Source organism: Rhinoraja longicauda, chromosome 7 (assembly GCF_053455715.1).
Source record: "Rhinoraja longicauda isolate Sanriku21f chromosome 7, sRhiLon1.1, whole genome shotgun sequence".
NCBI classification, from domain to species: domain Eukaryota; kingdom Metazoa; phylum Chordata; class Chondrichthyes; order Rajiformes; family Arhynchobatidae; genus Rhinoraja; species Rhinoraja longicauda.
Genome location: NC_135959.1, coordinates 39,467,049 through 39,489,983, shown reverse-complemented (window position 1 = coordinate 39,489,983; position 22,935 = coordinate 39,467,049). Strand labels below are relative to the sequence as shown.

Here is a 22,935-nt window from a genome sequence, read left to right as displayed (position 1 = left end):
ATAGGTTTTGTTTTGTGAAGAATGTGTTTGCTCCATTGTCAACACAGTTTCTTTTTTGTTAATAGCCATTTATATAACGAATGGCCCAGTGCATGTACTCAAGGTTCTTGTACCCGAGGCTGAATTCAACATATTTGTCTCAGTTTACTGTCTGAATATAAATAGCTTGCCTATTCTGAAAGTCAAAGCTAAAGACAGATTAAGAGTGGTCACTCTGAAACATTTCTGAGCAAACACAGCAGTTGTCTGCAGTTTACAGAGTTTTAATGTTCTAAAATTTACCAAGTGATTTCCAGGAGTATTATCAAAAGGAATTTGACAGAAACTGCAGACAGAAAAAAAGATTATGAGATTGTTACTCAAAATTTAATTAAAGAAGGAGGTTTTAAAGTATGTATGGAAGGAGGAAAGTTAGATAATGAAGAGGAAAGCCAAAGGGAGGGAATTCCAGAATTCGGTGCCAAAATATGTGAAAGCACAGCACTAATATGTGGTACTGGAAATCATAGAAATACAATAATCCAGCATTTTAGCCAAGTGGAATTCAATTTGCAGACTACATTTTACTGAAACTATGGAAGTCGGCTGACCCCTCCCCTGACATCAGTCTGAAGAAGGGTCTCGACCCAAGAGTCTGGCCCACTGAGTTACTCCAGCATTTTATGATACCTTTTACTGAAACTAAACCCTGTAGTAATCTGGGATTGATCTGCATAAAGGCATCATAGATTCAAGTTGATAGCTGGCAACATATGTGGATAGAATGGTAAAGAAGGAATACAGCATTCTTGCCTTTATCAGTCAAAGTGCTGAGTAAAAAAATAGGAAGTCATGTGCAAAGATAGAGTTATGCCACATTTGAGGTATTGTGTGCCATATAACAGGAAGGATGTAGAAGCTTTCAATAGTGTGTAGAAGAGGTTCACTGATATATTGCCTGGATTGGAGTGTGCCAGCTACAAGGAGAGGTGGGACAAACTTAGATTGTTTTTTTCTGGTACATTGGAGGCTGCGGGGTCTATTAGAAGTATACAAAATGATGGGCAGATTAGATATGGTAAATCGTCAGAATCTTTTTGTGGCAATGTTAAATACTAGGGAGCATAGCTTTGAGGTGAGAGAGGGGAGGTTTAGAAGGGATTTACAAGACAGATGTTTTACACAGAGGATGGAAGGTGACTGGGATATGCTGTTAGTAATAGCAGGTAAGTGGGCAGCACAGTGGCACAAGTGGGAAGCACAGTGGTAGATTAGTTGCCTTGCAGCGCCAGAGACCCGGGTTAAATCCTGACTACGGGTGCTGCTGTGTGGAGTTTGTACATTCTCTCTGTCACCATATGGGTTTTCTCCAGGTGCTCCAGTTTCTTCCCACAATCCAAAGACGTGCAGGGTTGTAGGTTAATTGGCTTCTGTAAATTGTCCCTAGTGTGGAGGATAGAACTAGTGTACAGGTGATCGCTGGTCAGAGCGACTGAAGGGCCCGTTTTCACACTGTATCTCTAAACTAAACCAAGATAAAATATCAAGGTTTGAGAGGCATTTAGAGAGATACATGGACAGACAAGGAATGAAGGAATATAGACCATGTACAGGGACATATAATTAGTTGGTTTAGCATCATAGATAACACTGATATGGTGTGCTAAAGGGCCTGCTCCTTTGTTCTATCTGTGGAAGGGCATTTTGACTCCTGCATATACTCTTTAATACCAGCTGGGCATAGCCATCAGAAAACTAAAGCACCACAAGAAAACTAGCAGAAAGCACTACTGACCTATTCAAGATGGGTCTGTGTCTGTGCATGACCTCTGGAGTGTTTCCAGCAGTTTCTGATTTCATTTTGCATCCTATACAATATAGTAAACCAGATAACTCGCACCAAACAGGCCATGCTTTGTAAAACAAAAAATCAAGAAAATCTACAGATGCTGAAAATCTAAATAAAGCAGAAAAAGGTTGGATACATCAGCAGGTCAGGCAATGTCTGTGGAAAGATGGCTTTAAGATGAGAGTGCAAAGTTAAATTAGATATGCCAGCAGTTTTTTTTGCACAGTGTCATGAATGCCTGAAATGCAGATATGTTACTGGCATTTAAAAGGGAAGGGAGGGATATGGATTATGTGCAGGTAAATAAGTGATGGTCTTGGGATTATAGTCAGACATAGTAGGCCAAAAGGCCTCTTCAAACAGTTCAATCAGATTTGTGATACGATACGATATGACACAATCCGATAGGATACGATATGATACGATAGAAATGTATTTATCCCAGGAGGGAAATTGATCTGCCAACAGTCAAAAAAAATAACATGCATTTAACATGAAATTAAAGTGACGAATGGAAAGGATTGGGGATGTGCAAAGATTGGGGGGGGGGGGGGGGGGGAGAAGGGGAGGGGAGTCAATCTACACCACGACAGAAGGGGGCGGAGTTGTACAGTTTGATAGCCACAGGGAAGAAGGATCTCCTGTGGAGTTCTGTACTTCATCTTGGTTTAACCAGTCTGTTGCTGAAGGTACTCCTCAGGTTGGCCAGTGTTTCATGGAGTTGTGAGCTTTATTGTCCAAGATGCTCCACAGTTTGAGGCGCATCCTCCCCTCCAAGACCACCTCCCACAAATCCAACTGTAGGATCTCCCACGTACAAAACCATGCTGACTATCCCTAATCAGCCCTAGTCCATCTAAATCCTTTTATATCTTTTCCCTCTCGTAACTTTCTGACCCTTTTAAATCATTGATATAGATGACACAGCACAGGTTAATCTCACTAGCCTGTAGTTCCCAGGCTTGTCCCTGCAGCCCTTCTTAAAGATAAGCACACCATTTGCCACTCTCCTGTCTTCCGGCACTTCACCCATATTTAAGGATGACTCATGAAATCTCTGCTAGATCACCTGCAATTTTCTCTCCACAGCATCCTCGGATATATCTTCACATTTTTCTATGTTGTATTCCATCTTCCATGTAGTTGCCAATTTGGTTAGTCAATCTAAATCTCTGTGAAGCCCTTTTACATCCTCTTCACAACCACACCACCATCTAATATTGTAGCATCACCGACATGGATCTATTAGATTTAATCCCTGCATCCAAATAACTGATATAGATTGCAAACAGCTGAGGCTCCAGATAGATTGGTGTAGCATATCAATAGACACAGCCACCAAACTAATTTTTTAAATTCTTACTCTGTATACATCTGTCATTTAATTAGTCCTCATTTCACACCAGTATTTCTAACCTTTCTCAATAATATCTAGTGTGGCACCTTATCAATGATCTTCTGAAAGTCTAAGTGTTGTGCATCAACTGGTTTGCCAATATCTTTTGTGCTAGTTATAACTTCCAGCAATTCCAATAAATATGTCAAACATGATTTCCCTTCTATAAATCCCCACTAACTCTCCTCAAACCGATCATTGCTTCCTCAATAATGGAATCCAGCATTTTTGCTACAACTGGTTTTTTTAAATATGAAGAACATTATTCTGGCCATGCCGTTTATTCTCTAAAATTAATGAACTGAGAAAAATATGCTCCTGAAGCTGAGTAGGTGTTCTCCTCTGTGAAGCTACAGACTGTTTTATATAGAGATGGGCTATTAGATGGAATATGGGAGGGATCATCTGTAAATGAATTTGTTCCAGCAGTTTATGACATCATTTAAAACCCATGTTTAGATTACTGCTTTGTAATCTTTCCCCTGCACCCACTATTCTTTGCCTGGCAGCTGAAGGGATTCATAATAGCTTAATTAGGATGAGGCCTTAAAATATAGATTTTGTTAATCAATATGATATAAAATTAAGCTGAGCTTTGATTTTTATCTGAATTTCACTTTCCCGATACAGAGTTGCAAAAGGATTTTATGTCTGGGACCAGAATAATATTGGAAAGTTATCAAAGATTGCAGTATGTTCTTGATCGGTTGAGCAGGTGGGCTGAGAAAGGCTAATGGGGTTTTTAATGCAGAGAAGTGCGAGGTGTTGCATTTTGGGAAGTCTAACGGGGAAGATCTACACAGTGAATGGCAGGGCTCTGGTGAGTGTTGTAGAGCAGAGGGATCTAGGAGTGCAGGTACATACGTAGTTCCTTGAAAGTGGTGTCACTAATGACTAGGATGGTCAAGAAGGCTTTCAGCACATTTGGCCTTCATCGGTCAGGGCATTGAGTATAGGAGTATGTTACAGTTGTACAAAACATTGGTGAGGTCTATTTGGACTATTGTGTTTAGTTTTGCTCACTGTTACAGGAAAGATGTTAAGATGGAAACGGTACAGAGGAGATGATGGGGACGTTGTCAGAACTCGAGGGCTTGAGCTACAGGGATTCTGGAGTGCAGGATGATGAGAGATAACGTAAAGGTGAATAAGATTATGACAGGAATAGATAGGGTAAAGGCACAGAGCCTTTTACCCAGAGGAGGGGAATCAAGAACCTGAGGATATTGGTTTAAGATGAGAGGGGTGAAAGATTTATTAGAAACCTGAGGGGCAACTTTTTCACACAAAGGATGGTAGGTATATGGAAGGAACTGTCAGAGGAGGCAGTTGAGGCAGGTATTAACACAACATTTAAAAGACATTTTGACAGATACATGGACAGGAAAGGGTTGAAAGGATACGGGCCAAACACAGGTAAGTGGGACTAGTGTAGATGGGGCACTTTGGTCAGTGTAGACGGGTTCAGCCAAAAAGGCTGTTTTCATGCTGATTGACTCTGACTCTAAGCTAACTCATTTTTAAAGTAATATAATATTCGTACAAAACAACAAAGAGAAATGTTTGTTACTGTAACAATGTGTACCATTTAGACTGGGTGGTTTTAAAACGAAACTTTTATTTCTGTTATGAGGTCAAAGACTTACCTGTAGCCAAATTAGTTTAGCATTTTAGTTTAGAGATACAACGCGGAAACAGGCCACAGAATCCACGCCGACCAGCGATCCCATGCACTGGGATTATCCTACACACGAGGGACCATTTTACAATTTTACCAAAGCCAATTAACCTACAAACCTTTGGAAAGTTGGAGGAAACCGGAGCATGGAGAAATCCTATGTGGTTACGGGGAGAATGTACAAACTTCATAAAAGACAGCACCCGTAGTCAGGATCGAACCCAGGTCTCTGGCGCTATAAGGCTGTAACTATACTGCTGCTCCACCATGCCACACTTAAACATTACTTAAACATTGCAACCTGTAGCATTTATATTTGCAATTTATAGGTCCTGTCCCCTTCCAGCTATATTCCACCCCTGTTCATTTCCACCTATAATCATATTTCTCCTTTTTCCACTTCCCCTGTGCCCTTCCACATATATTCCTTCCACTGGCTCCACATTCACATCTCTTTTATCCTGATCGAACACTTTTTGTTCGTCAAACACTTCATCTCTGGCCTGTATCAACCCCGCCTCTCCCTACGCCTACTGTATATCATCATATCAATTGCCAGGCTTTATCCTGCCCCCACCTCTCTTCTACCTTTCTCCCCTCCCTCCCCACCACAATCAGTCTGAAGAAGCATCCTGACCCAAAGTGTTACCTATCCATGTTCTCCAGAGATGCTGCCTGCCCCGGTGAATTACTCTAGCACTTCATCTCTATTTGTTTAAACCAGCACCTGCAGTTCCAAGTGTCTCCGAGGAACTTTTTTTTTTCTCTGAATTTGTGAATGTTTAATTTTCATTTAGTATTGGTAGACTTGCTTACTGGAATGCAGATATTAGCATAGAAAGATAACAAAGGGTTGTCTAAGAAGTAGAGTGAAATTTGAAAAAGGCATTAAACTGAAGCAAAGTCTCAGTAAAAAGGTTATTTCAGTTTAATAACACAAAGAGGGCAAAAAAATAATTGAAAACCACAAAATCTTGGTGCTTTGAATAAATACAAAAAATATCTTGAATTTTTATTTCAACAGGTCTTGGTAAAGGAAGGTATAAACAACATGTTCTTTTAAGATACGCTATATATATTCCAACTCAAGAAAATGACTGCCACAAATAAGGTAAAAGTTTAAGTTTAGAAGTAGGAAAATTTTATTCCAATTATATAGGATGTTGGAGAGCCTACACCTAGAGTAATGTCGATAGTTTTGGTTCCTTTTCCTAAGAAAGGATATAGTAACATTTGAGGGAGTCTGAAGGAGATTCATTGGGCTCTTAAGAGAGGCTAAGCAGCCTGGATCTGTATTCTTTGGAGGAAACTTGAGTTGAAATCCAACATTTCATGGTGTGATTTTCACTCTCATCTGCATATTTGATTGTCCAAACTATGAATTACTAGAACAGTGATTTAACCACACTACTTGGATAGATTCTTGATTAGTACAGGTGTCAGAGGTTATGGGGAGAAGGTAGGAGAATCGGGTTAGGAGGGAGAGATAGATCAGCCATGATTGAATGGCGGAGTAGACTTGATGGGCCAAATGGCCTAATTCTTCTCCTATTCCTTATGACATTATGACCACCATCTGTCTGTTTCATAGCATCACGTTGTTTTTGATAGTGAGGGAAATTAAAATAAAGTCAATTAAGTTTTCTGATCAATTATTATCATGTGATCTTGAAAATAAACTCGACATTGATCAGCATTACTAATTTATTTTGGATGAAAAATCATTGGATTGGAGGATGAGACAGACATTCGGCAGCTGTGGCAGGGCTTGAAAGCCATCTCTTCTTACAAGGCAAAACCGTGGCAGCTCAAGCGACAGAGAGGCATCACTCGAGGGCGAGCTCAATGCACGTTTCTATAGAGAGAACACCGATGTGCCTTCTTGGGGCCCCCACAGGCCACAATGGGATTGAAATCTCAGTCACCAAGGATGAAGATCCTTCATGAGGGTGAACCTGTGAAAAGTGTCTGGACCTGGGTTGCCTTCTCAAAACCTGTGCGGACCAACTCGCTAGAGTTTTTGCGGACATCTTCAATTTCTCATTACAGAGGTTTGTGGTTCCCACCTGCTTAAAAAGGGCATCAATAATAGTAATTATTACTATTATTACTAATTATTAGTAATTATTACCAAGATGAGTAATGTTACATGCCTCAATGACTACCGACTAAAGTCCTAATGAAGTGCTAATGAAGTGCTTTGAGAAGTTGGTTATGGCACATATCAACTCCTGCCTTAGAAATAACCTGGACCAACTACAATTTGCCTACCACCGCAATAGATCAATGGGGGATGCAATCTTGCAGGGTCTCCACTATGTACTGAACCACTTGGGCAATAAAAATACATATGTCAGGCTGTTGTTCATTGACTATAGCTTAGCATTCAGCACCATTATCCCCTCCAAACGTGCTACCAATCTCAGGGAACTGGATCTCCGCACATCCCTTTACAACTGAATCCTCGATTTCCTCATCAACAGAACACAATCAGTCCGACTCAATCACTACGAATTGGCAGCAACACTTCCTCCTTGATAACCATCAGCACAGGAGCACCTCAAGGCTGTGTGCTCAGTCCCTTGCTCTACTCACTTGGCCCTTGACTGTGTAGCTGGATACAGTTGCAACTCCATCTTTAAATTCACCGACAACACACCCACCATTGTTGGAGGATTTGCGGGTAATGATGAGTCAGAGTATCGGAGGGAGATCAAACCTCTGATTGAATGCTGCCAGAGCGGTCACGGTGGCGCAGTAGTAGAGTTGCTGCCTTACGTTGAATGTAGCATCGGTGACCCGGGTTCAATCCTGACCGCAGGTGCTGTCTGTACAGAGTTTGTATGTTCTTCCCATGACCTGTGTGGGTTTTCTACAAGATCTTTGGTTTCCTCCCACATTCCAAAGACGTACAGGTTTGTAATTTAATTGGCCAGCGCTCCCCGCACATTAAAGGACCTGTCCCACTTTGGCGATTTTAAGGCGACTGCCGACGATTAGGCTGTCGCCAACAGTTCGCTGGGGTATCGCGGGCATGATCGTGAGGAGTCTTCCAAAAATCGTAGTGGATCTCGGCGCGTCGCTGAGAAATCACCCGGTTTGAAATTTCTCGACGACAGCTGGCTTGTCGCCAGGTATCGTTGCTTATTGCGGGCGCTGTCGTATGCTGTCCCCAGGTTTGCTAGGTTCTCTTAGATGCATTTAGAAGCACATAATATTAAAATAAGTAAAGTAATTTCAAAATACCATAAAATGTTTGTGTTTAACCAATATATTTACCGTCAGGACATTTGACAGGTAGATTGGAGGCAACAGTTTGACGGTCATGTAAGCGTGGGGATTTTTGCGATCTTTATGGCCATCAGCCATTACATTTAAAGTGGGCTCCAAACCCAGATATGCAACCCAGAAACCAGATATGCATCTCCCTTACATTTTCAAAGAATGCCCACATACTTTTCACAAAAATCCACTTAACCACTTTTAAAATATTTTGTTTTACTACAGCTATTAGTAAACTGGAAGTAAATCCAGTTTATGCCTTGTTACAGTGAAGCTTGGTTTTTAAGTAACCTATACAAGGTGTTATAGTTCAAAACTCTCAAGTACTTACCGACTTGTCAGTGATTTCAGCGAAAATCAGGACGCCGAAGCATTGACAGCGTGGGAATTTTCACAATATTTCCGAAGACGGTGCAATCTCGACCTGACTCGGCAGTGTCGTGGTCATTGTCGTCGGGTTAAAGAAAATTTTGGCGATCTGCTACGACTTTGACAGTCGCCGGCAGTCGCCTAAAAAATTGCCTAAGTGGGACAGGCACTAGTGGGTGCAGGATAGTGTTAATGTGTGGGGGTCGCTGGTCGGCGCGGAACCGATGGGCCGAAGGGCCTGTTTCTGCACTGTATCTCTAAACTAGAACAATAACCTTGCAGTCAACTTCAGTAAGAAAGTCAGAGGATATACAAACCTGTCTTCGTCGATGGGTCGGTGGTGGTGAGAGTCAACAACATCAAGTTCCTGGGCGGGCATATCTCTGCGGTCCAGGTCCCAGCACAGTGATGCAATCACAAAGAAAGCCCATCAATGCCGCTAGAAGATTGGTGAAATTTGATATGTTGACAAGTATGCTATTGAATTTCTACAGGTGTATGGTAGAGAGCATATTTACTGGTTGCATCAGTAAACTCGAATGCCCAGGAATAAACGAGCACATAAGTTAGTGAACACTGCCCGGTCCTTTATGGCTACTGACCTCCCCACCATTGAAGTGATCTGCAGGAGGTGCCGCCTCAAAAAGGTAGCCAGCATCATCAAGGACCACACCACCCTCATTTCACTCATGCACTCATGCACTCATGCACTCATTTCACTCCTGCTATGGGGAAGAAGATATAGGAGTCTGAAAACTGTGACCTCCAGGATCAGGAACTGCGTCTTCATAACAACCATGAGGCTATTGAACACTACCATCATCAACTAAAATTTTGAACAACAAATTGTCTTGATTGCACTTGGGACTTTGAACTTTTATTTTGGTTTTGCACTAATGTTGCTTTTTAAAAATATACTGAACTTTTTTTTGTTTATTTTTTTATTCTGTTGCCTATTGAATAGTGTGTTTACAGACCTGTTATACTGCTATAAGTAAAAGGTTCATTGTTCATTTTCAATTACATATAACAATTAAGCACACTTGATTCGTGTTTAGTTGAAATGTGAGCAGTTATACACCTCACAGCTGTGGAGCATATTTTTTTAGCATTTTCTGCTTTCTCTTTGGTCATGGAAAGTTGTCAGTTGAGAAAGGGAAATGCAGTAGTGCATAGCCTTATGGAAGTAGACTGGAAGCAGGTGCTGGAGGGGAAAATAAGATCTGATACGTAGGAGCCATTTAAAAGTGAGGTAATATGCATTTGCAGTCAGAATGTTCTGAAAGGGTAACTGGCAATGATAAGATTAGGTGTCAAGGATATTAAAGGTTTGATTAATGAAAAGAAGGAAGCATATTTCAAGTATAGGAAATCGGTTTAGAACAAGTCGATTTGAAGTTAATAGATAGAAAACCTAAAAAAGAAATCTGGAGGGCAAAAAGGGTCCTTGAAATGGCCTTGGCAAGAAGGATTAAGGAGAATTCTAAAAACCTTTTATGTATATTAAAAGCAAGAGGGTTACTACAGAAAGAGTTTATCCCCTCTGGGGACCCAAAGGCATAATATTTGTGTAGAACCAAGGTAATGAGTGAGGTCTTAATTGAATATTTCTCATTGATATTTATCAGGGAGAAGGATGTGGAGGATGGAGAGTTAAAGAAGGGTAAGTTGACATGTCTATATCTGAAAAGAGGAAGTGTTTGAATATAGGAGCTCATTACGATCTGATGAGATTTGTCCCAAATTCTAAAAGGAGCAAGGCAGAGATGGTTGGGGCTCTGACTGAGATTTTCTCTTTGTTGTTAGCCATGTGTCAGGTACCAGAACTTTGAAGGATAGCTAATGTTGTCCCCTGATCCCAAAGGACAGAAAGAAAAAGCCTGGAAACTACAGGCTAATCAGCCTGATATTAGTAATAGGGAAGTTGTTGGACAAGATTCTGAGGGACAAAATTTATGTTCATTTGGAAAGGCAGGAAGCGATTACATGGAATGAACAAGAATATGTCAATGGGAGATTAAGTCTCACAAATGTGACTGAGTTTTTTGAGAAGTAACGAAGAACATTGCTGAAGACAATGAGGTAGCCCGAGTGTACATGGACTTCAGCAAGACTTTTGACATGGCTCCGCATTGTAGGCTGGGCAAGAAGGTTAAGGCAAGAGGGATCTGAAGTACGTTAGATAACTGGAATCAAACTCCAGAGGATAGCGGTGGATGTTTTTTTCTGAATGGAAGTCTGTAACATGTGGTGTACACCATGGGGATCAGTGCCGGGATCTTTCTTATTTAACAATATATAAATTAGAGTCATAGTCATATAGCATGAAAACAGGCCTTCCAGCCCAACTTGCCCATGTCGACCAAGATGCCCATTCTACATGCCATTCATTTATTCTTCTAATTCCTGTTGACTATTTAGAGGCCTTTAGTACACTCCCAACAAGGAGATCATCCCCTTTTCATTTCTCAGCTCCACCCACATAGCCTCACTGGGTGAACTATCAGTAATATAATCTCAGGTTATTGCTGTGACATTTTCCTTAATCAATAAAGCAGCATCCCCTCCTCTTTTACCCCCACTTCTACCACTTCTGTAGCACCTGTATTATTTGGATGGAAATGTAGATGATATGATAGTAAACCTGCCCACTACACAAAAATTGTCGAGTCATAAATAGTGAAGAAGAGTTGCCTAAGATATAGTAGGATGTAGATCACTTGGAAATTGGGTGGAGCAGTGGCAGATGCAATTTCATTCAGGTTATGCACTTTGGGAAATCAAATTCTGATAGAATATATTGAGTAAATGACAGAGGCCTTAGTAACATTGCTGTATGGATGAAATTTGTCAGGAAAGTCCATTGCTCACTGAAAGTGGTAACACAGATGGACACAGTAGTGAAAAGGACATTTGGTATGCTTGACTTCATGGGTTAAGGCATTGAATGTAAGAGTTGGATCATCATATTGCAGCTGTGCTAAACATTGAATGGACCACGTTTGGAGTATTGTGTATGGTTTTGGTTGCCACACTATAGGAAGGATATGATAGCAATCGGGAAAATATGCAGAAGAGATTCATCAGGATATTGCCTGGAATGGAGGGCTGTACTATGGAGAGATTGAATAGGTTGGGTTTATTCTCACTGGAATGTAGGAGACTGAGAGGTACCCTATACATATAAAATGGTAAGTGGCATAGATATGATAGTCAGTCTTTGTCCCAGAGCAGGGGAGTCTAGAAGTAGAGGACACAGGTTTAAGGTAAGAAATTAAAAAGTGAACTAAGAAATAGCCTTTTCATTCAGAGTGCGGTGAATATCTAGAACAAGCTGTCAGATGAGGTGGTAGAGGCAGGTACAGTTACAACATGTAAAAGGTATTTGGACAGCAACATTGATAGGAAAGGCGTTTTCTCATTTTGGTGAATTTGGATCAATTATCAATAATGCAAATATATCCCTATATATAACATTTCAGTTAAGTTGCAAAAGATATATTTGATAATTTTGTTCTTTTTCAAAATTAAACAACTGAAATGTTACAAAACCAAACACTATTGATGCTATAAATCAAACAGAAGTGCAGGAAATAGATCACATAGCATCTGGAAGGTGTGGGGGGGGGGGGGGGGGGGGGGTGTGGAGGGAATTAAAGAAACAGTTAACTTATCATGTCACTAATTTTTCTGATCATCGACATGAAACATTACTGCAGTCTCAATTGTACTTGCAGAAAATTGCCATTTTTATTTCTATGTTAGCTGAAATTTTGCCTGTTCATGTCCCAGAATCTTGCTGGAATGGTAATACCAAAACTACATTTATAACATTGCACTCATCTCTGAATGGTCTCTGATCCTTAGGCTATGCTGTGGTACTAAAATTAAATATTAATTTCAGCTTTCACACCCTGTGCCCTTTGAATTACAAAACTGAAAACTATATTGTGTTGTAAAAGGATCTTTATGCATGGTAAGTGAGTAGTTAAGGGAATTTTTTTTCTCTCATTTCAGAAACTTCACTTCAAGGTGGAAAATAATTAAAAATATATAACTTATTTTTGCGCAAGTGAAATAGATAAAATATATTTTAATACAAAAGTAACATATAATTGCGCGGATTTTATAAATATGATTACAATGTGCAAGTATTATTAAGTTTTCCAACATCCAGTTTTCCATTGGATATAGCCTCCTCAAAGTACCAATGAAAGACACCTCAAATTAACTAAAATCCATTTTTTTAAACGGGAATATAAGGCACCATGAGCCAAAATCAAGATTTTGTTGAAAACATTAAAATGAGCAGATGTGTGTTGTAGCCCTAAGAGCATTATTGCTCTGTTTATAGCCCATACCTCTGGGATCTGAATCAATTCTTCGTATAAGGTTTAACCTAAGTAAGGCAATTTTTCATCAATTTTCTCTCTCTTTTTCTGAAAATGTTAACTCCTTAATAGGGTATGGATCCACAGATGTCATTTACCCTCCAGCATCTTGCTTAAGTGGTCTTTTTTCTGTGTGAAGATTGACAGTGAATGTTTATAGCTTTGCAACTACACCATGGGCTGCAGTGCAGAGGGGGTGGTAGTGAGAGCATTACAGCTGTGTCTGATGCTTCCCTCATCTGGCATCTATCCCTCTGCTTCCTGGCAGAAGACTTGGAACAGTAAATAGGAGTTGAATGTTTATCCTGAGGCACCATGGCCTGCCTACACCACTACTCGGATTATATAACTCGGCATATATTGAAGATTAAATGTAGAGCTTCCAGAACTTTATAGTTCAAACATTTAAGGTTCTGTCAAGGGAAATCTTACTTGGATTAAATTACAGCTGGTGATCAAGGCAAGGAATATTTACAGCAAAATTTATTGAAAAAAGCATGGTTTAAAAACTAATTTTAATAAAAATAAGAAAACATTCAATTGATATTATAGTTAAACAATTACGTTAAGGGTAATATTGAAAGGGTATCATTATAAATTATTATGCATAAATACAATGCAAAATCCATTTTGAGTCACAGCAATCAGTGGTTAACATGAAATCATGGCACTGCAACTGCTTTGTCACTGAAATTTTCATCTTTTGTTGTCATACCTACCTTTTTTTCAGATGATGTTTCTTTCGACTTAGTTGTGATTTGCCAAGCAATCTCAGGTTTTAGAACACTGGAAATGCTGCTGGAAGGCCATTGCACAATTCGGATTGTATGTCACACAAAAGCCCAGTGTGTATCATTGTGTATGCACTTGAGCTCAGCAAGGACATTTATTAGTGACCATCACACTGATACAGGTAATATGTGAATGTGATAAGCATTATGAAAATTGTGCAGGACAAGATTTGAAACAATCTTTATTTGCGATCAAATAGTTATATGTAATATAGTTATATATCAAATTCACATAGATTATAGAACTATCTGCCAAAGATGATTTTGTTATGTAGGAATTGGTCACAGCACATTTATCATTTAGATTTAAAGTAAATCAGTAATCCAATAGATCACTTCAAAGCACAATAATGATGTCATAATATATTGTTTCCAAAAAATGTATGTCTTCCCATATTCAATAATACCTTGTGAATATCATACACAAACCAGATTGTAGGAAATTACGACAAGTCTGAATTAAAGAATCCAGCTTACATTTTACTCATAAGTTGAGTTTGATAACTATTATCTGAATGCTCATCTTGTTACATCTTGTCTAAAAATCATTTCCTACTGTTCATTAGCAATAGCAATATTTGAAATGCCCAAATTTAGTAGTGTTTTCTCTGTTTTTACTATTTTAGATTTGTGTTAAATGTGATGATAGAAGCATCAGTTTGGTTTGGTTGGTTTGGTTCTTTCATTTATCTCTTGAAGATCAGCTGTTACCTGATTTATGTAATAAGCAGATTAGTGGAAGTGTTGTGAACAGAAAGTTTAGTTTAGTTTAATTTAGTTTAATTTAATTTTGAGATACTGCGTGGAAAGTAGGACTTCAGCCCACTGAGTTCACACTAACCCGTGATCACCTGTTCACACCAATTCCATGTCATCCCACTATCGGTACACATTTGGGGCAATTTCCAGAAAACAATTAACCTACAGACACGCATGTCTTTAGGATGTGGAAGAAAACCGGAGCACCTGGAGGAAACCCATGCGGTCACGTTAGAACAAACTCCACACAGACAGCACTCATCAGGATTGAATAAGGATCCCTGGTGCAGTGAGGCAGCAGCTCTACCAGCTGTGCCACTGTGCCACCCAAGAAAGATATTAAGAAGAATTTTAAGTTGCTTGTGGAGAAATTATGAATTTGTTTAACAATACCTTTTAAGGATGGAGATGTGTCATTAGGAAAGCAAAGAAATTATGCATTAGTTCAATCAAAACAAAAATCAGATTTAAATATTCTATGCAGCACTTTAAACTGCCTAGGTCCACCTCATCCTGCAACTTTGTTCTTTCATCTCAGCTCCATTGACAGCTGTATTTCAGTCTATTCTAATTTTGATTTGGATAGGTAGGTTAGAGCATGATTACAAAACAATGCTTCTAATATTTTATGTTCCAGACACACATGGCTGATATCAACGATGGAGAAAAACAGAACTGTGTTTGGAACACATAAGGAATGGTTATTCAGAGATAATCAAAACTGTTCATCAATAACCTACGCCTTTTTTCGAACATTGAATACAAATGTTGCTAGAAGATAATCATTTATTTAACTGGATTATAAACTCTTTAAAAGGACGTGAAAATAAAGGGATATGAAAATGAAGGCATTGCATATGGCAAATTATTTAAATTGCCAAAAACATGTTTGATGAAATAGCTCAGTTTTGTGAGTTGTGAAACATCATGTTAGATTTCTGATGTTTCCATATGCAGAGTGTCTCAGAATATACCCACATTGGTGGATGAAAATCGAGAGTAACTAGCTTTTGGGTTTACTATTTGTAGTCATCCAACTTCTTGACAAAACGTTTATTTCTGGTTTGAAGAAGAATCCTTATCTGGCAAGTCCATTGTAATGGTACTGTTCAAGTGCAATAAGCTCACCCACGAGCAGAATATTTCTTTACATAAAATTAAGTATTTATCTTCCTGTTAATACTTAATTAATTTTGAAAATATACATTACGCTGAAATAAAAGAGAAACAAAAATACAAGGTAGGCGATGAAGTTAAAATGTCCCTTCAAATAACGGGTTCCATTTAGTTCTTCCAATGTCATTCAAAACACAGATAACTTTTCTTACATGAATTGTTCTCATGAATGATTTATACGTGTCGTGTTATCTGAAGCTCTTTCGACGTCCCCATGTGCATTCAGACAGACATTGGTTGCATAATTGTTAATTTTAACACCATAATAGCTTTTGATGAAGAAAAGATTAGATGATTGTGGCAGAATTAATTGAAATGTATCTTCCAATCACAAGGGTTCCTTGATTACTTACCTCCTTAATAAAAAGGGGGACCCGTATTATATTCAATACAAAAGGGTGAGAAATAGATTTTCATTACTTGCGCAGGGCTTTATGAAACATTCATTCCATTTGATTTTTTTACGAATGAAAGTAATTGTTTTCTTTAAATCCCGTAGTTTTTTGTGTGATAATGTGAATGATAATTTAATATTTTTTTCTCTTGATCACATTTTGCCTTAAAAATAGCCACTTTGCCCCTGCGCCATACACGAGCAAACCAACACACGATCTATTTCCAAACAAAATGATCGTTTAGATAACGGTAATGTTAGATGCGTTCAAGATTTACCTTCCTCGTTTGTCAGCAGTGTGTTACATATAGAGCGAAATACATTTTAGATTATATAGTTATGCACAAATGATTAATTCCTACTGAGAACTACGCGCGTTAAACTTGACTTTTCTCTCCAGATATCGATGAGGCTGTAGTTTCTCCCAATGTGTTGTTAGATCAATGCATTCAGTTTACATTTCTATATTTTTCTCTTATGCTCTTATGTTGAAGGTTTTAAACTTTAATTTAAGACGGGTTTTTTTTAGTGTAAAGCGTTATCTTCCCCTCTCTCGCCTCTTCATAGTCAAGAATAAATCGGGAACAGGGTCCGTAAAAGAAAATCCGAGAGGTGTAAATTAGAAATGACCCTCGGGCGTCGAAAGAATTACAAGGATTTAACTAGTGAAACTACACCAACAGATCGACTGGATAGGCAAATTCAGCTCCTTAAATGTTGCTTGAATCAATGAACTGCCTGTTTTCCTGAACAGCAGCATTGTATTCACTTGAGCTGCCCTTTGCGAACGGTGAATGTTTTTTAAAAGACAACGAAGTGGTTTTATCTTTTTTCCCATTCACTATAAAAATGTGATAAATCAGGTTTCTGCTCTATGTAACAATGGTTTGATTTAGATTTCTAAGTAATTCTATTCAAAGCACGAACAAAGACACCCTTTTGGAGGATACCTTACACTCCACCTGCGTTTGAGCAATTCAGATACAAATCGCGTTTTTCTCTCTATTTTCTTCTTTATTAAAACCCCGTGTTCAAGAAATAAACAGGGTAGAAATCAGACCCTAAAATTTACATGAATGCTCGCCGTCTACTGTTAAATTAAAAACCAACATATTACACTTTTTAAAACTTCATAAAGATTCGTCAAATGCATAATGAAAAGTATTTTCTATTACAGAAATGCCAAAATGGTGTGAAGTAACATGCTGTGACTTCAACATTTGAGTTACACATAACAGCAAACAACGTGACAGTTATATTGAAATCCTTTGGACTTTAAAAAACCCCATGAAGAATAATTTTACGGCAATGGCGTTATGTATTGCTGTTTGTAAACCAGCAAGGGGATAAACAAATGTTAGACTCCGCACTAAAGTTCACAGATATCAGCTAACATCTATGTTTTTGTTATAAGATTGCGGACATCTTAATATATGTTGATAAAAACTAATTATGTTTCAAAACAGATCAATGTCAATCAAAGACATATCTTTAACTCGTAATCGTCAAAGTTATGTGCCATTTTAAATTCGGGATAAAATAGATTCAATAATCGTTATGACTCGGAAGTACTAATACTAATAAGAATACGAAGAATAGCACTAGATGGCAGTGTCAGAGGTCGCTCTGCGGTGTCCCACACAGCACTACAATAAAGAATTTTCAACTGTAATAGCTTTCCATCGGCTATAGTGCACGTTTTTATGTATATTTCTACTTATTTGCACGTTTTTTGTCTGTTCGTTACATTACACAGACCGTTGAGCTCGGATACTACATTTTTAATGTGCAAACATTACTGGAAAGGACATAAGATAGTCCAATATCCGAGGGGTAAAATGCAAAAATAATTGTCTACCTAGGCAATAAATACAAATATGAGACAGCCAGCACAGAACTGCTTCAAACTGAAATGGTCCCTTTCGATATCGTACTTTGTTGCTCCAGAGATTGGTCATATTTTCAGGTAAGTTTATATTAAACCCAAGAGACCACGCCGAAGGTCGTGTGAGGGGAAAATATTACAAAATGAACACTAAGCATGCAACAGTGAATACTGAAATGTACAAATTTACAATCCGGTTTAGACTTTTCGGCAATGTGCATCAACGTGTAGAGCTGTTCGTGTAGATTCAGCTCTACAATTCGCTTTTGGCAAGACAAATGAAGAAATACTAGTTCTCAAACCCAAAATAAAACCTACAACATTTACAAATGTACAGTCCTTTCTTGTTGTTTCGTGGATGCTTGTCCAGCTCGTTTTTCACGCGTTTCGTGAAGTATGCACAACTATAGACAGAGCAACCGTGACTTTTTACACATATATACAATTTGATTGAATGTCTCTAGATTAGATTCTGCCGAAGTACACCACAGATGGGCAAGTGAAACTTCCAGGGCTGAATCTAATTGTCTGAAACATTCAAGAATTCGTCCACTGCAACTGTTTTTGCACATTTACAGTATTTCCTTTGAGTTTTCGCAGCTTTTTGATGGATTTGATAGCGCAGTTCCCTCTAATTCATCCAGGTCCATTTTCGAAATACATAAATACAGTCGAACAAGGGGCTTTAGTTGGGGTCAGTGGTCTGTTTTGCAAACAAATACAGTTGTTCCTTGTCTTCTCAAAAAGATTTGGTCAGGTAATGATTTGAGAACAATTGTCTGAGAAGTTATTTATTCCAAACCATCGCACAACATAGCTGTCAGCAAACTATCTTTAGTCGTTGATTACTTTTCCTTTAAATGCAACACAGTCTTGCTTTTAAAAGAAACTTTTTGCTTCTTGTCATAATGCAGTTGCATAGGCAGGGTAGGGTTCCAGTGTGGGTTTGCTCATCCCCGGGACAATGATATAGGCGAGGGGGGGCTGCAGTCCTGAAGCCGGCCAGCCGGTGCAATTGCACGGGAGCATGTAGCCAGGATTGCCCGGTGACGGGTGCGTGTGAGTGTGAGCCGCGCCAAAGGCGGCCGCTGCAGCGGCTGCAGCGGCCGCGGCAGCGCTCGCTCCACTTTGGTAAGCAAGTGGTGAGGCATATTGCAAGGAAGCCAGGGACGCGGGCGCGATCTCGCTCATTTTTGACCCCAGGTGACTTGCCTCGAAGAGCGAGTACGGGTTCGCTGCAACGTGTGGGAAAAAGAGCCTGGCTTTCTCAGCCGAACCGAGCAAGGAGTCTGGCAGGACGCTGGCGGACAGGGCGGCGGACTTGAGTCCTTCCTGGTCCGCCAGGTAAGGCATGGGGAAAGCGAACTTGTCTTTCTTTAGCAGCGTCTTCGGCTTGCGCCTGGGTCGGTACTTGTAATCCGGGTGCTCCTTCATGTGCAATGCTCTGAGCCGTTTGGCCTCGTCGATGAAAGGTCTCTTTTCTGATTCGGTTAAAAGTTTCCACTCGGCGCCCAGCCTCTTGCTGATTTCCGAGTTATGCATTTTGGGGTTTTCCTGGGCCATTTTCCTCCTTTGCGCCCTGGACCAGACCATGAAAGCGTTCATGGGGCGCTTAACGTGATCCGCAGGTTTAGACATAGCGACCGCAACAAAAATCAAAGAACTGCAGGCGCTCTCGCTGCTCAAACTTCACCGTGAACTTTTTGATACTTAAGTATTTTCGTCCCTTGTCAATGGGTCGATGTCATAGCGATTCCTTTGAAATCTAGGACAGAAATGTTAAGGCAGGGAGTTTCCACGCCAGGTGTTTAAAGTATCGGTTGCTTGAAGTGGTCTCGTTGCGCCGAGCTGAGCACTGAGCCCTCCCGAGGATTCCTTCAGTTGTCTGTTGCACCCAGATGCCTTCTCAGCGGAGTATCTTGTTAGTTAGATATGAGGAAAGTCTGCCGATCGCTGGGAACCATGTGAACCAACTTCAAAGCAGGTAGGCTCTGGAACATGCGCAGTCGTTCGCACGCAACCTTCAATAATCGCTAAGGCGTTGTTAATGAAACGCTCGTCCAATCGCTAGGTCTGCAAACACAGCACCATGACTCGTTTTAATTTGTGCGTGCACATTTTTGTGTATTTTAATTGTTGCATTTCTTTCTTTTCACAGTTTGGCTGGCACAATCCCGCAATTATTTGATTTTGCCTTAATGTTATCAAAACGTTGGCTCCTGATTTAATTGTCAACTGCCTGTTGTTAAACATGATTATCGGAATATCCGATCCCAAACTGATAGGCGTTATCGGAAGATATTATTGAACAAACCAAACCCCAATCATGCTGGAATCAAAAATGATCTGTAGCGATGACACTTTTAAAAAAATCCGACGTATTTAAAAAATTTCAGCGCAATTTGTGCAAGAAAGGTAGCCCATTAGATATCGCGAGTGTTGGGAATTTGATCATTGTGGAAAATAATGATACTAACATAATAGTTCGTGTTGAAATTGAGTAATCCGTGATAAATGCGGAAGTGCCTACAATGGGATGGTGTCAATGCCAACCGCGAACTACACAAACTCTTGAAACTGTGTTGTGTCTAAAAATTAAAACGCCTTTGCCGGGACATACCCAGAGAATAAAACAAACTAAGTCCAATGTTTATCCATCTAACTTTAATTATCAACCTTTTACCAGCAGCAAGCTCCTCCATTACATGCAAGTAAACGTCAAGAAAAATTTGAAACGATGAGTAAAAGCAAATAGATTTTGTTTTATATTTATTAAACTATTGTAGACTTGAAACGAAATGTTCCAGGCATATTGTACTAAAATATATTTATTCACAAAATGCTGGAGTAACTCAGCAGGTCAGGCAGCATCTCAGGAGAGAAGGAACCCATTCCTTCTCTCCTGAGATACTGCCTGACCTGCTGAGTTACTCCAGCATTTTGTGAATAAATACCTTCGCTTTGTACCAGCATCTGCAGTTATTTTCCTACACTCCTTGTACTAAAATATAGTTCCTAATAAGCTAAACATACCTTGCTCCAGCTTGTCTACATTTATATCCCTTACTATAATATTTATTTCGTCACCAGCAGAGCTAATGTATATTTATTACAGACAAGGCGAATTACAAAACCCAGACTAATGCAGGGAATTATTTCAAAAGTGAATTGTTCATTTGGGAAAAATACGTTACCTAAATATTATGAAACGTCCAGGGCCTATAATCAAGTCGGGCGACATATCCTCTTCTAGGTATTTGAACATTGTTTACTTTATTTGTTTCTGACATCAAGGTACCCTTTGACATGATATATTATTAATTACTGATTAAAACCATCCGTGATCGCGTCGGTACATAATTATCAAATAAATAAAGCTGGTTTTGATCGTGTGAAGAGTTAGAAACAGAAATAATTCTCAATGCGATATAAAAATAGAGGATTTCTTGAATATGTTACATAATTATTATTTAGGCAGTATGTGCAGACGAGGTCTGTGGTTATTTGGCAACTGTGAGCAGGCAGAAAAAATGCAAAATATGTCACCTACATACAACGTCTACTTAAATGGCGAGTATAAACATTGTATACATTTGTATATCTCAACATTTGGATTTAGGCCTCCAATACTTTGAGAAATATTTGGAAGGAATATTGCAAATGAACCAAATTGCTTATTTTAAAGTAAGTAAAACGGATACAACTTTTTTGCAATGGGTAAGGTAAAAACGTACTTGGAGCTCAAGGTACACTTCTGTTTGTCAGTAATGCGAGTCTTGAAGGGAATTGGCCCATTTTCATCAATTCCCTCGCTTAAATCCTCACAAGATTGCAAATTATAGACTTCGAGAAGCGAAGAGTCCTGGTATTTCATAGAAATAAATGTGAACTGTTCAACCTGTTAAAATAATTTCGCATCAAATACATTAGCAGAGGCAACTATTTTCCATATAAGTTTAATAAAGGATGCTTTTGAGACCTGTTTGTCCGATGGGCATCGTACTTTAAAAAAAAACTTTTCTTGTTTTACTTTGGATTCAAAACGCCTCCGTGCGCTGCGCGTATTATCCAACAATCCGCCCATTGTATTGAGCCGCACAGCATTCGGGCGACACATTTTAACTGTCTAATTTTGTGAAGTGTTTTATTTTATCGCACCTTCAACCAGTTGATTTATGTTAATCTCTATATTCTCAGTTGTCAGTTCTGTACAAGTGTGCCATTTTAGAAACTACCGTAAAGGAATTACGATAAAGCAAATGTTACAAAACTTTGCATTAGTCATTTTCAATGGTTTTAGGTTTTATTTAATATGTGACTATTCGTCAGCGTATGCATGGGTGGATGTCAGAGATTAAACTATCTGAGGCATTCAATTAATGCGGCTGTTAGTGTACGGGGCTGGACGTCTGTTGTGTGCTTCAGCCCATAGGGTACTGGTGAGCAAGCGCAGTGAGGCATTGCGCTTTGGTCTGCTTCAAGACTCCAATATTTGCGGACGATGTGATTTTACAGTAATGACACGGCGTGGTTTCAGGGTGTGGGGGATCTACCTCCAGTCTCCGCCATCGTAACATATAATTTACGAAAGTCGTTCTTGAAAAACAGACAGATTTGGGCATCTTACACTCAGCTTTCTCCTCCAAGTCACGTTGTGCTAAACATCTTCAGAGTCCATATGTGAATTGATCAGATATACGTTCAGTTTGACTCACGAAGGCATTGTTAGATTCTTAATCCGAAATTACACCACACACACAGCAGTACTCGGAATGTTATAGTGCCATTTTCCATCCTCGCCCCCATCAGCATCCTTTTCTACATTTTACACCTCTCAATCACGTCTTGGCTCGAAGTCTACTTTCCAGATTAGATATCGAATAGTTAACAAAATAAAATGCGGATGAAATATTTTGGCAATTAAAAGGGAAGGGGTTGATTAAGGTAGGGGTTGATTTTTTTAAAGAAATAATATTCATCATTTCT

The 22,935-nt window shown here is 39.3% G+C and overlaps 1 protein-coding gene across 1 annotated transcript; it reads right to left on the bottom strand.

The window, feature by feature from the left end:
- Positions 1–15,668: 15,668 nt before the first annotated feature.
- sox21b (SRY-box transcription factor 21b) lies at positions 15,669–19,964 on the bottom strand. The gene has a single exon (XM_078402338.1). It carries the CDS (start codon positions 19,585–19,587, stop codon positions 18,853–18,855), a length of 735 nt encoding a protein of 244 aa, XP_078258464.1. The 5' UTR covers positions 19,588–19,964; the 3' UTR covers positions 15,669–18,852.
- Between the last annotated feature and the right edge of the window lie 2,971 nt (positions 19,965–22,935).

Excerpts from the sequence above, each read along its gene's own strand:
- sox21b (XM_078402338.1), bottom strand. The coding sequence starts at position 19,587 with ATGTCTAAACCTGCGGATCACGTTAAGCGCCCCATGAACGCTTTCATG.